The sequence below is a fragment of the Eutrema salsugineum genome, unplaced genomic scaffold (assembly GCF_000478725.1).
Source record: "Eutrema salsugineum unplaced genomic scaffold, Eutsalg1_0 scaffold_7, whole genome shotgun sequence".
In the NCBI taxonomy this organism is placed as follows: domain Eukaryota; kingdom Viridiplantae; phylum Streptophyta; class Magnoliopsida; order Brassicales; family Brassicaceae; genus Eutrema; species Eutrema salsugineum.
The window spans coordinates 7,795,816-7,810,363 of record NW_006256486.1 but is presented as its reverse complement, the minus strand read 5'-3'; the positions used below and the strand labels follow the sequence as shown (position 1 = coordinate 7,810,363).

The window sequence follows — 14,548 nt, the reverse complement described above, 5'->3', positions numbered from 1 at the left end:
ATATTTATATTATATATGCGGATGAGAAAACCCTATATACATATGCGGACGATACTTCTATTCACATCTACATCACATGTGTGTGTGCGCCTATGATAACTATAAGTCTATACACCTACATAAATGGGTGTGACTTTTTAACTTTATGCAAGAGTGGTGAGTTCAACAATTTTTTTTTTGTTTTGCACTAAGATATTACATTTTTTTGTATGAATGTTTTTCATTATATCTATTTATTCTTTTTGTTACTTTGTGCCCCTCCACTCAAATTTGACCGACATGCGTCACTTTTACTATAAAGACAATGATACATAGATTCAACTAGCTAATATTTAGATTCTTAATACTTCGTATTAATTTAAATCGATTTGAATTTGAATCAAACTTTAAGTTAAAATTGTCCTTCACTCGAATTTGACCGACATGCTCTAGAAACAAAACTAAACAAATGGTGACTGGTATTTAATTAGATATATCTTTCAGTATTTAAATGCAAGAATATTATACGCAAATCTATAATGTTGTACGAGTTTGAAATGTATCTTGGAACAATACTCTCTTTTTCTATAATATCGAAAGAAAGAGTACGTATCTGCAAGGTTCAAAAAAAAAAAGAGTACGTATCTGCATTTTGTGACAATAGAAAACATGGTATTTTCAGAAAACAAAAGAAAAGAAAAGAAAAGAAAATATGGTATTCTCGCCAACATTTTTATCATACTTTTGGGTTTTTTTTAGTAGCTATAGCAATTATCATTTATCTAAATAAATTTTCATTTTCTTACATGTACCAAATTAACTCTCTCTCTCTCTCTCTCTATATATATATATATATGTTAGAGGTTAAGAAAAAATTGTTTATATGCTGCATACTTACTGGATTTCAACCCACATTTTCACAATATATAAAGTAAAAATGGAGTTAGAAATCCCACTGAAATAAAACTAATTGATATTTAATTGATGAAATCCAATTATCTATGACAGTATAATAAATTCGGAAAAAATATGATAAATTCGGATAAATAGTTTTACACAATATTATCTTCCATCACTTTTTTTAACATGCAAGTTTTTTTTGGTAGTTGGTCTAGTACCGATAAAATACCCTTAATTTTAACAAAACTTTCTGTTTAAGAGTGTTCTAAGTGACAATATCTGTTAAAACTATATACTTATTGTTCTAATTAATTTAGCTAAAACTTTTGTGAACAAAACACCCGAAATTGAAACCATTTTATCTGTTGATTACTACATGTTTCAAAAGAGCATCGTTCGATAAAAGAAAAAAAGAAAATTAAAAATAAGAGGACTTACTTGCGCACTAGAAGAAGTCTTCGAGGAAGGTAGCACAGTAGAAGAAGGAACTTGTGAAAATACGACCGAAAGGAGATGAAGAAGTCGAGAGGGAAAAGAGTTGGACAAGACTCAAGAGGCGGCCCAATGATGTGTACTAAATGGAGAAAGGGACACGTGTTAAAAGAAATCAGATGCAGCACGAGACCTTTTTCGTTGACTATATCTCTCATACCATTTTTCTTTAATTTGTATTAAAAACCGATTTCTATTTAATTTATTCGTAAATTAATAATTTATTATTAGATGAAATTCCATATTATATCTAAGAATACATTTTCGATGTGTGATAACTTTAACCAGTAAATTATTCTTCCCAAAAGAATATAGAGAGATAATTTATTGATCGATGATTTACATTTGTAATTGCCTCAAATTATTGTATATTTCTTCCCGAAAGGGAAAATCTAAAAAGAAATAAAGTAATATTAAGAAGGAAAATTTTTTATGTATATTGAGATTGTAAACTAATGTTATATAAGATTCTATTTTGTGCGTTCACATAAATCATTTTTTTTATCAACAGTCTAAATATCTAAAACGGTTTAACTAACCAAACTAGTGGTATTGAGTTTACATAAGTAATGTAATGAGGATAAATACGAACACTTCCTGCTAATTTGTCTGCCTTTAAATTCTTCACGCGTGAGATCTGTAATATAGAGAAAAAGCTGAACCTATCCTTCATCTTCACAAACTCCTCCAAATGTACGCAAAAGCTGGCCATTCTTCAGGTGTAGACATCTTCACCAATTCCGAACAGTCCATTGTAATTCTAAATTATTTTTTAAACAATTTTGGTAATGTAATTTATGTTTTTTATCGATATAATTTTTCTAATAAATGACAAAAATTTGTTATTATGGTTAGATTTAATTTGTTATTTAAATTTTGTTTTCTAGTATCAAATATAACCACAGTTACAAAAATATAATTCAAAATCGTTTTTTCTATTAATCTGAAAAATACTGTGATTATAACTCATCCGTTCATATTATAATATTATATTGTTTATTATACATTACTATGAGAATATTATTTAAATTTAAATATTTAAACTAAACCAAACCTAATGTCTTATTTATTGTTTTTATAAAGATATATATTATAATAACTAATTTTGTGAGTTTTTAATAACTAATCTAATCTAAATTTATTGAAATCAAAACTAATCTAAATTTAAATTTAAAATTTCAGAATTATTTTTAAATTTAAATTAAAATAATTTTTTTTATTAAGATTATATTAAATTAATTTGTTTGGCAATAGTAATCATAGTTATCCATATAGCTTAAAATAAAAGAAATCATGTTTGGACATAAAAAGTGTTTCTGTTTAAATAGAATAGATGATCAAACATATTCTTTAAAAAAACAAAATTTTACAAAATGATGATGTAGATTCTATGATCCGAAGGTCGAACAATTAGAAGATGCAGCATGAAAAATATCAGAATATAGAGAACTTAAAAATAGTACGAAAACCGTCGTGTTAAGATATTTGCAAAACTAGATCACCTTGCAGATATTCAAAGATATTTGCAAAACTAGATCACCTTGCAGATATTCAAATATACTCTGCAATAGATTGAGAAAAGATAAGCTTAAAAAACAAGTTTATTGCCTTTGAACTTTGCTATGGAGATTTTCAAGTTATGTTTTTCTCTTCTTTATTTTGTTTTTGTTGTTTTAGATCATACTTTCAAACTCTAACCTTTTTTTAACTTTCTTTAATCTTTTCATTCTCTCATTAGAGCATCTACATCGGTGTCTCTTAAGGGGTTTGATGGAGGGGTTCTTCCCTTTTATTGAGTTAATTTAAACCAAAACCCATTTTTTTGAAGAGTCGGGTCTTCCTGAAGGATTTTTAGAACCGATTTTGATCAAGTTCTTCCGTGATGTCTCTCATCGTCCTTCTCTCTCTTCTCACAAGACACCGAAAATCTGAAAAACATTTCTTATCTTCTTCGTTTTCTCCGGAAACCAAATCCTCTCCACCGGCGAAAAGATCTGCGAGAAATCGGTGGCTGAAGAAGACGAATTCGTGGCCGATATCTCCACAATCGTTGTCAAGGTACGTGCGGTTACAATCTTAGCTGTTTCTTGGTTATAATTTAGGGTTTACGTTTACAAAATTAGGGTTTTCGATTTAGGGATTTTTTTTGCAATTTTCGTTTGATTCAAATTAGGGTAAATTGTATCAGGCTTTGTCTCGATGTGTGATTCCGACGCTTATGGATGTATATTAGATGATCCGTAACCACAGAAAAGTCGTAGCGATTTTGTTTTCAAGTTTTATGGTTTACAATATTGTTGATTTTGTTTGGTGTGAAGAGTTCTGTTTGTTTTGTTTTTGATAGTTGTTTGGATTGTTTTACGTGCGATTGTAGATTCGATCCTTTCATGTGTGAAGTTGTTTTGTGTTTGTTTGATTGTGAGTTTGTTTTAGTTATCTTCATCCTGTCATGCGTATGAATGATTTGCGAGTTATAAGTATAACTAGATTGGTTTAGTTGAGATGTATAGGTTGAATAAGTTATAAGTATAGGTAGATAGATGGTAGTTTGTTATTTGCAGATCATGCCTATTAGTTACTCAGAGACGTCATCTGAAGCACCAAAAGAGGACTTGGGATGCTAATTGGGGGATTCCTGAGAAAATTTTTTGTGGACGCGTCATGAAGCTTGAAACTGCTAGTGGTGTTGCTTCAGGGAATGGTGGCCGCAAGTACTACAAGTGCCCTGATTGGGTTAAAGAGGTATGACTATTGTAGCTTTAGTGTGGACGTTTGTTTGTTTTCTTGGGTTTAAATGGTTTGCTAACACACCATTTATGTAGGGGAGGGGAGAGCACATCTGGAAATGGTGTGACGAGGGGGTTACCGAGCAGATTGGAATCGTGCAGAGAAAGGTCGCAGACCAAAGGGAGAGGATGGCTACGCTTGACAGACAGCAATCCTTTGATCCGCGTATTAGATAAAGGAAGAGGTCACACTCCTTAAGGAGGAAATTGTGATGCTGATGGAGGAAATTGCGATTCTGAAGGAGGAAAATGCAAAAGCAGGTGATAGGTCTTTGGTGCTTTGTTTTCTTGCTGTTTTTGCTTCCATTTCTTATCTGTTTAAGTAGAAGAAATGATTCGCAGCAACTGGCTATGTTCTAGTTAAGGAGTTAATGAATTTATGTACTAAGACAATTATGCTAAGTAAAAACTTGTTTGTGTCTTTGATGATGCATTCGGTTATGTATAGTATTTTTGGTTAGTGTTGTTGCTTGGTTTAGCCTTTTCGGATATGTATTTTTTTTAGTGTTGTGGTAGAAACAATGACAGGTGCTTTTGCGGAGGTTCTTGATGCTTCTTAAACCCATGTACGCAAGGTAATTCTTATTTTTTTAAATCTAACTTATAGTTGACAACTGTGTTATCCTATTTAGGTTTTCATATTTTTTGTTTGGTGAGGTTTAATGGAGAGACAAGCAAGGATAGTGAGATGAGTAAAGACAGAAGCTCAGTTAAGGGAGAAGCTGAACCCGCTTTCAATGCATCACTCTAAAAAGGTTAGTGATGCTAAGAGAATCGAGGGTTACTTCTAACTTCACGTTTTAAATTTATAACCCTAAATATCTGCAAGTGCACATATATGCGTTGTAGCACTTAGGGGTCGAACCATAGAATTTTGAGTTTTCAGTACGAATGAATCAAAACTTAAGTCTAATAGAACAAGTAAAATTGCGATTTTAGGTTTTGGTGTCACTAAATCTAAATGCAAATGAAATAAAAAAGTTGTAAAACAATAAGAACTAAACGCTGTGTCTAAAGGGTTTTTGCAGGGGTTCATGAATTGATCAAAGGACAAAAAAATTGATAAAGGTAAACATCTAGTGAGGATCCTGAACTTGAATAAGCGCAGGTATGATTAGCCAACTCTCGCTACCCTAATCAACAAATCACTTAACACAGCAATTAACTCTCGCTCTCATGCTGCGAATAAAATTATGCATTAAAAACAGAATTCGTCCACGCTCACGATTCTCTATAGGTATCTTTTGTCTCCTATAGCGATTTCGCTCGATCAATTCTAGGTCTGGTAATTTGATACAACACTCTCATGACTCCAATTACTGAGATCAATTTCTAAGCGGTTAGCAACAGAAACAACATAGAGAACAAGAATGAACGAAGGAATCCTAAAAAATTATGAACCCTAAATCGAATAAAGCATATGATCAAGACATGAAATTCCTTTTGAACAAATCCCTTAAAAACCCAACTGGAAAATTACTCAGACATGGCTGAGTTTAACATCACAAAAGTATTTAGAATTGCAGAGAATTGTAGACAAAGGTTATAAAAGAAGAACAGATTGAAGTAGGAGGGCCGATGGTACCCCTCTCGGTGGCTCCTCTTCACGGCGAGTCTCTCTTCTAGGGTTCCTGGTAAAAAATGTGGCACACCCTTCTAAATGACTTAAAAGGGGTTTATATAGTGTCTTGATTTCTCGAGAACGCCTAAGACTTTCACGAATAGTGACGGAAGTGACTTGGGCTTTAAAGTGGGCTTCTGAGGCTCGGAAATGAGCTCCCCGTGGTCTAAAATTTTGCATCCCCGGCGGACGATGTTTTGGCCGCCGGTGAGCTTCAGTGCAGCGACCATATCTGGATATCTAACCGTTGGATTCTTTGATTCCACTTGAATTGGAAAGCTGGTTATCTCCTCTATCGTGTGGCAAAATTTGGGGATGATCAGAGGTGGAAAGGTCTCCATTTGTAACCAAAACTTCGACGGTCTGAATTTATCTAAAGTTGTGCTTTTTGCTCCGAAATGCATCACTTCTGTCAAAATATCCTGAAAATTCTTTTGAGATTCTTAAAATATGGAAATCACTTAAAAAATTTTAAAACTGAGTGAAAACACCTGCATAAGATATTGAAAGTGATCTATAAAAATGGTCAAAATCAGGTGTTATCAACTCCCCTAGACTTAGACCTTTCTTTGCCCCCAAACAAAAATCAAAGTTAGGAAAGAGGTTTGAAAAACGCAGGAGCTAACAAAATCTCAGAGAACATGCTTCTAAACCAAAGTTAGTCATTATGTTCAGATCAGGTATAGTCTAGAAAATTCTCACCAAAATACATGCATAATTAGTCCGTTGATCCATCATGCGAAAGTCTACACACTTAGACCTATCTTCCAGTCAACTAGCTCTTAACATTCATTTTATAAATTCCAGTGGTTCTCATCAAAAGAATATAAGGCATTCAAGGCTAGGTATTCAAACGGCTGTTTATTGGTGAGGTTTGATGTGTTTAAAGTTACCTTTTTCTGGAGAGACATGATATTATGCAAAACAGCAAGAGAGGATAGAGTTGTTGATATCCACAGTTTCCAGTCACATTCCTCTTACCTTAAGATTTCTGATCTCCTTTCTTCAGGTTCTCCTCATGACTCCCCCAGACTTAGTTTTTTATCCAGGTTTTAAAACCAATACTCATAAATGAATACCTGTAGCCTTTGCTTCAAATAATTTCGGTCATCCTAGACTCTTTTAGGTTTTTTGTTTTTCGTTTCCTTTCACTTTTTTGATTTTTTTTGAAAGGGGAAAAATGCTTTTGGACGTAGAGTCTTAGGAGACACGAAATTTACCTTTAAGTTCAAGCTTTTTGAGGCACTATTAAGCTTTGATAGATTCTTGATGCTCCACTTTCCCAAATTTCTTCAGTCTTTCTCTTGAGTGACTGAAAACTATGTTGTTCTTCACTCTCCGGCGTTTTTACTCATATCTGTCCATATAAGTTAGAGAAAAAAATGCATGAGGTTCAAAATGATGTTTGGGTAAAGGGTATGGTACCAGATAAAAATGAACTGGCCATCTAGGACAATAAAGAGTGGTAACAATAGGGTGAAGATGTCCTAGATGTATATCATGATGCCTGCTAAAACCAATGATGAGAAAATTAGATGTCAAAATTATGTTCAAGTAAAATGAGCTAGTATATCCTGGCAGAAAAGATCTCCATGAATAGAAATCCTCTGGTGGGAGTTCGTAGTGCAAGTACTCTAGCTACCGCCTAGTCTGATACTAACCACAAAAGAACTAGCATGTAAAGTCTAGAAGCGCATGGTTTTTTTTTTCGGCGTTCCTGTTTTGAAAACCTTTTTGTGAAAGATCTTTTATGAAACACAAACTCAAAACAAACCAAATTTCATTAGTAATGGATGAACATTCTCCCCCAGACTTAACACTGCCCCCAGACTTAAATCACACTGCCCCATACTTAAATCACACTGTCCCCTGTATGATAAATCCTTGGGAGGACGGGATAATGATGGATTGAAATATGGAATGTTTAGGTGTACTTACCTGGCTATGTTTCACAGCTCTCGATGTTTTTTCTGGTTCGTGGTTTCTGTTCACCTTTTATTCATTCTTCGCTTAAAAACCTGAAATAATGGAAAACAAAATCATGAAGCAAAAATAGAAAATTCAAATCAAAGGGAATAAGTAAAATACCAAGTGGGTTGCCTTCCACTAAGCGCTTGCTTAAAGTCATTAGCTTGACTTTGATGATGCTCTAGCCTGGTGGATCTGCCAAAAGCATTTCTTCTCTTCCTTCTTCTTCTGCGAGGTATGGTTTGACACGCTGTCCGTTAACGACGAATGTATCTCCCTTTTTACCGCAATGAATGAGTGCTCCATACGGTTTTACTTCCTTTACTGTGAAAGGTTCAGACCATCTTGATCGTAGCTTTCCTGGAAAAAGCTTAAGGCGAGATTTGAAAAGAAGAACCCTGTCATTCAGAGCAAAGGATCAATGTATGATCCTTTTGTCGTGATATGCCTTTGTCTTCTCCTTGTATATCTTGGAATTTTCTTAGGCATTATGGAGGAATTCTTCTAACTTGTGCATTTGAAGCATTCTTCTTTCTCCAACTGCTTTAAAGTTCATGTTCATCTCATTAATAGTCCATTGTGCTTTGTACTCCAGCTCTACAGGAAGATGACATGCTTTCCCATACACAAGATTGAATGGCGTGGTCCTTAAAAGAGTTTGTATGCCGTCCGATAGGCCCAAAGTGCATTGTCGAGTTTTTCAGACCAATCCTTGTGGTTTACGCTGGTTGTCTTTTGTAAAATCGATTTAATCTCTCTGTTAGATATTTCCACTTGTCTACTTTTCTGAGGGTGATATGGAAATGCAACTTTATGCGTGACTCCATTCTTTTTGAGCAGATTTTCGAAAACTCTGTTGATGAAATGGGATCCTCCATCGCTTATCACAATCCGAGAAATTCCAAAGCAAGGGAAGATGATTGATTTAATCAGCTTTTATAACCATTTTTGCATCATTAGTAGGGCTGGCAATTGCTTCTACCCATTTAGAGACATAGTCTACCGCTACTAAGATGTATTGATTTCTGAAGGAAGTTGGGAAAGGTCCCATGAAATCAATTCCCCATACATCAAAGATTTTGACTTCTAGAATAAAGTTTTGAGGCATCTCATTCCTCTTACTGATGTTTCCCATTCGTTGGCATGAATCACAGCGTGTGAGATGTAGGTGTGAGTGTCTTTGAACATAGTAAGCCACCAAAATCCTGCTTGAAGGACCTTTGAAACTGTTTTGTAGGTTGTGAAATGTCCTGCATATGCTGAACTATAGCATCCGAACAGTGTTCCTTCCATTTCTTCTTCGGCGACACACCTTCTGAATAAACCATCTACACATCTCCTACAGAGAAAAGGTTCATCCCAGTGCCAGATTTCTCTTAAGAATTTCTTCTTTTTATAGCCAAAGAAATGTGGAGGTTCGATGTCTGCAGCTAAGTAATTCGCTATATGCCCAAACCATGGGATTTCAAAAGCATCTGACCACCGTATAAGAGGTTGGTATGGCTTTTCTTGTGCGGTTATAGGTATAGTATCCATAGCGTAGACATTTTCTTCTGGCAAACTATCATTCAAAGGAAGTTTCTCTTCTACTTGAATTCTAGAAAGATGATCTGCTACTCCATTATCTGCTCCTTTCTGGTCTCGAAATTCAATATCAAACTCTTGCAGTAGGAGTATCCATCTGATTAGCCTTGGTTTGGCATCTTTCTTAGACATGAGATACTTGATTGCAGCATGTTCAGTATGAACAATGACCTTAGACCCTACGAGATAAGATTGAAACTTCTCAAATGCAAAAACGACGGCTAAAAGCTCCTTCTCCGTAGTCGCGTAATTACATTGAGTTTCATCCAGAATTCTACTTGCATAGTAGATTGCATGTAGTTTCTTTTCTTTCCGCTCACCAAGCACATCTATAATAGCAAAATCACTTGCATCACACATGATTTCAAATGGTTGTTCCCAATCGGGCGGCTGCACAACTGGAGCAGAAACAAGAGCTTTTTTGATCTTATGAAATGCTGTCAAGCACTCATCATCGAACTCAAAGCTTGTTTCCTTGCATAGAATACATGTGAGAGGTCTAGCAATTTCAGAAAAGCCTTTTATGAATCGCCTATAGAATCCGGCATGTCCCAAGAAACTTTGGATTCCCTTCACATTAGTTGGAGGTTGTAGGCTAGTCATGACTTTAATCTTTGCTTTATCAACTTCAATACCTTTCCCAGATATTTTATGTCCAAACACAATTCCTTCGCAGACCATGAAGTGACATTTTTCCCAGTTCAGAACAAGATGCTTGTCTTCACAGCGCTGCAAAACTTTCCCTAAGTTTGCCAATCATTTGTCGAAAGAGGATCTATAGATAGAGAAATCATCCATGAAGACTTCCATGAAATCTTTGATGAAATCAGTGAAAATAGACATCATGCACCTCTGAAAGGTTGCAGGTGCATTACACAATCCAAATGGCATTTGCCGATAGGCAAAAGTTTCGTATGGACATGTGAATGTCGTATTTTCTTGATCTTCTGGTCTAATAGGAATTTAGAAAAATCCAGAATAACCATATAGAAAAGCAGTAGCATTCGTGATTTGCTAATCTTTCTAGCATTTGATCAAAGCAAAATGATCCTTCCGAGTTACTGCATTCAGTTTTCGGTAATCGATGCACATTCGATGTCCCGTCACTGTTCTTGTAGCGATCATTTCATCCTTGTCATTCTTGACAACAGTTACTCCTCCCTTCTTCGGGACAACATGCACAGGACTCACCTAAGTTCTGTGTGAGATAGGGAATATGATTCGTGCTTCCAAAAATTTCATGATCTCTTTCTTTACTACTTCCATAAGGTTTGGATTCAACCTCCTTTGGTTTTCAATCGAATTTTTGGTATTGTCCTCAAGATTTATCTTATATATACAGAGGTCTGGGGAGATTCCTTGTATGTCATCTAGAGAATAACTTATGGCTTTCCTATGCTTCCTTAACTCATTTAGCAACTTAACAGTTTCAGCTTTACTTAGGCCAGAATTTATGATGACAGGGTAAGTTGAATTTGGTCCAAGAAAAGCATACTTGATTCCACCAGGAAGAGGCTTAAGCTCGAATTTTGGGGCTTTGAGCTCGCTCCATGGGTCGTTTATAGCTGCCAAGGTATCTTTTGGAGGGGTAGGGATGTGAGTTTCCTCATTCAGGTCGAGATAGCTCACAAGTTTCACATAATCCTCGGCTTTAACAAGCATTTGCGCACACCCTTTCAATACTTCTTCGAAAAGGTTGCGGTCATCATTTGTGGTGGTGAGGATGATTTTTAAAGGATCATTAAGAAGGAATTCTTCATAGACTTCCTCAGTTATCTCATCAAGCTCATCAATCCAGCAAATTCTGCCATCTAAAGTGGGTTTCCCAAGAATTTTGTTCATATCAAACTGCATAATCAGACTCCCAAGATGGAGATCTATCTTTCCTTCCGAAACATTTAATATTGCCCCTGCATATGAAAATAAAGGTCTACCAAGTATTAGAGGATCATTTGGCTCCCTTTCTAATTCAAGCACTACGAAATCAGTCGGAATACAGTTTTCTCCTATCATGACTGATACATCAACCAGGACTCCTTCCGGTTGTCTGACTGATCGATCGACAAGAATCAGCGAGATTTTTGTGGGCTGGAAAGTATGATATCCTAAACGTTTTGCAACTGAGAGCGGCATCATGTTGATGCTTGACCCTAGATCACAGAGAGAACGTTCAAAAGTCATATTCCTGATTGTGCAAGAGAGTACAAAACTTCCCGGGTCTTCTTTCTTGTGGGGGACATGGTTTTGTAAGATGAAACTACATTCATGAGTTATCATCATAACACCTTCTTCTAATGCTAAAGAATTTGTTAGAGTGCCCTTCATGTATTTCCTAAGAGCAGGTTTCATCACACAGGCTTCAATGAAAGGTAATCTCACATTTAACTACTCGATTATCTCTTTGAGCTTAGCCGTTTCTTTCTCCTTCTTTGGTCCTTTCAAAACTCGTGGGTATGGTGGTTTGGGCTTGTAGACACGAGTAAGACGAGGTGGTATAGGTTCTTCTTCAGCAATTTCTTGAGGAGTGTTTTTCTTTTCCTTTTCTCCCTCTTTCCTGACTACTGCATCTCCCTTTTTATTAGCCGAAACTCCTCCTTTTTCTCCTTCTTTGAAATCTTTTGGATACTCTGGCTCCTTGTAAGCTTAACCACTCCTGAGGGTAATTGCTTTTAAGTGATCAGAGGTCTCCAATTCATTTATTCTTTCAGAAAAAGGTTCATCAAGATCATTAACAGAGGAATCCGTCTCTTTTGATTCATCACTAATCTGAAGAAGAAAAAAGGTGGAGAGCTTGTTAATAGCATCTGCATGCCTTTTTGATTGACTCTCCATCTCCTTTTTGAGTCTATTAACCTATTTTTCAAGTTATTCAATCTTGGAGAAAGGATAATGAGGAAATGTGGGATTTGATTGATCTGATTGGGGTTGCTCGAGAAGGTTGGAAAGGAGGTTGAAAATCTGACTGGCCGCGGGTGAAGTGCTCTGAGCCATGGTGGAGCTCTTCTTGGCCGCGGCCAAAAGCTTCCTACCCGCGGTGGATACCAGTTTTTCAGCGGTTGAGAGACTCCCACCCCTGGTGGGGTTGATTATGCTCAGCCTCTTTAATCTGGTAAACATCAGCGGTTTGCATCATCTCCTGGGTTTGGAAATTCCTCTCCACCTCAAAGTTGTTCATCTTCTCAATGTAGGGCTCGTTATGTTTGCTTCCATTATCAGGGTAATAAATCGAACCAATCCTACTAAGGATCTTCTGGATGTCTTCCCTGATCTGATTTAGGCATTCTTTATCAACAAATGATTCTTTTTTCTTGATCTTAGGACATCTAGATTGGGTTAGAAGTCTTCTATTTCTGATAGTTCCAGCTAGATTAGTAATATAGGCGTGAGCCTCATCTACAGATCTAGTGGAAAATTCTCCATTGCTAGAGGTATATAAAAAAAACTTCAGTTCTTCATTAACTCCATGGTAAAAGATGGTCATTAAGCGCTCCTTGGAGAAACATGGTGTGGACAATCTCTTTGGTAGTCTCTGAATCTTTCTCAGGCGTCATAGAGGTCCTCTGTGGCCTTCTGTTGAAATTTTTGGATCTTGTCCCTTAAGAGTTTGGAACGATCTCTAGTGTAAAAGTGACTTAGGAAAGTCTCTCTACACTCTTTCCACGTCCTTATGGACGCATGTGGCAAAGTTTTAAGCCATTTACTAGCTCTACCAGTTGGGGAGAATGGAAAAAGGACACACATATGGTAATCGATATTTTTCATTATGGTTGAACACAGCTCTTCAAAATTTTAATATGATATATTGGGTGTTCAGTAGAAAAACCATTATACTTTTTGAGATAGCTAATGTATTGTACCTTAGCTTCATAGTCGCCATCCTTAGGCAAGGGTGGTCGAATTGCTCGCCTATCTGCGAAAATTTTGTGGGCTGCATCGCATTCTCCAATCAGTTGTTCTCCCTTCTTGGCATATTTTGGTTTTCCAATCGCTTCATTGCCATCATCGATTGGGTAATTAAGCTTGTCATCAGATGGATCACCATCTAGAATATGGTGCTCTTCAGCGAGACAATCAGGGATATACTCCCGACCCTCATCGAAAAAGTACTTGAAAAGTCAAAGAAAAAAATAAAAATTAGAAAAAGTTCTACAGAATTAAGCAGAGATTCGTAACGAAAGGAATCAAAATCCCTGACAACGGCGCCAAAAACTTGATGCTAAGAGAATCAAGGGTTACTTCTAGGTTCACGTTTTAAATTTATAACCTGAAATATCTGCAAATGCACATATATGTGTTGTAGCACTTAAGGGTCGAACCATAGAGATTTTGAGTTTTCAGTACGAATCAATCAAAACTTAAGCCTAATAGAACAAGCAAAATGGGGGTTTTTGGTTTTGGTGTCACTAAATCTAAATGAAAACGAAATAAAGAAGTTGTAAAACAATAAGAACTAAACGCTGGGTCTAAAGGGTTTTCGCAGGGGTTCATGAATTGATCAAATGAAAAACAAATTGATAAAGGTAATCATCTAGTGAGGATCCCGAACTCGAATAGGCGCAAGTATGATTAGCCAAATCTCGCCACCCTAATCAACAAATCACTTAACACAGCAATTAACTCTCGCTCTCATGCTGCGAATAAGATCATGCATTAAAAAAAGAATTCGTCCACGCTCGCGATTCTCTTTAGGTAGCTTTCGTCTCTTATAGCGATTTCGCTAGATCACTTCTAGGTCTGGTAATTCGATACAACACTCTTGTGGCTCCAATTACTGAGATCAATTCCTAAGCGGTTATCAACATTAACAGCATAGGGAACAAGAATGAACGAAAGACTCCTAGAAGATTATGAACCCTAAATCGAATAAAGCATATGATCAAGACATGAAATTCCCTTTGAAAAATCCCTTAAAAACCCAACTGGAAAATTAATCAGACATGGCTGAGTTTAACATCATAAAAGTATTTAGAATTACAGAGAATTGAAAGAGACAAAGGTTAGAAACGAAGAACAGATTGAAGCAGGAGGGCCGATGGTGCCTCCCTCGGTGGCTCCTCTTCACGGCGAGTCTCCCTGATGAAGGTAGCACACGAGATCTTCTATAATGATTACCAAGCCAAATTCACCCTAGACACGACCAGAAATGGTGTTCGACTACATCAAATAAAGATAGTGAGAAGGTAAAACGCAGAAAGATGGAGCACTCCACAGCTCAAAA

The 14,548-nt window shown here is 36.2% G+C and overlaps 1 protein-coding gene and 1 non-coding gene across 2 annotated transcripts; one reads left to right on the top strand and one right to left on the bottom strand.

Annotated features, from left to right (window-relative positions):
* Positions 1 to 8,832: 8,832 nt before the first annotated feature.
* LOC112083043 lies at positions 8,833 to 11,511 on the bottom strand. The gene is made up of 2 exons (XM_024150767.1): positions 10,671 to 11,511; positions 8,833 to 10,073 (listed from the first exon to the last, which is right to left on the bottom strand). Exons 1-2 carry the CDS (start codon positions 11,509 to 11,511, stop codon positions 8,833 to 8,835), a joined length of 2,082 nt encoding a protein of 693 aa, XP_024006535.1.
* A 1,316-nt stretch (positions 11,512 to 12,827) lies between these two features.
* On the top strand, positions 12,828 to 12,936 carry LOC112083273. Its single transcript, XR_002897562.1, has one exon. It is a non-coding gene; the product is annotated as a small nucleolar RNA R71 (small nucleolar RNA).
* Positions 12,937 to 14,548: the final 1,612 nt, after the last annotated feature.

Coding starts and splice junctions, on each gene's coding strand:
- LOC112083043 (XM_024150767.1), bottom strand. CDS start 11,511: ATGACTTTTGAACGTTCTCTCTGTGATCTAGGGTCAAGCATCAACATG. Junction 10,074..10,670: donor AGGAATCTCCCCAGACCTCT/GTATATATAAGA, acceptor TGGCAAACTTAG/GGAAAGTTTTGCAGCGCTGT.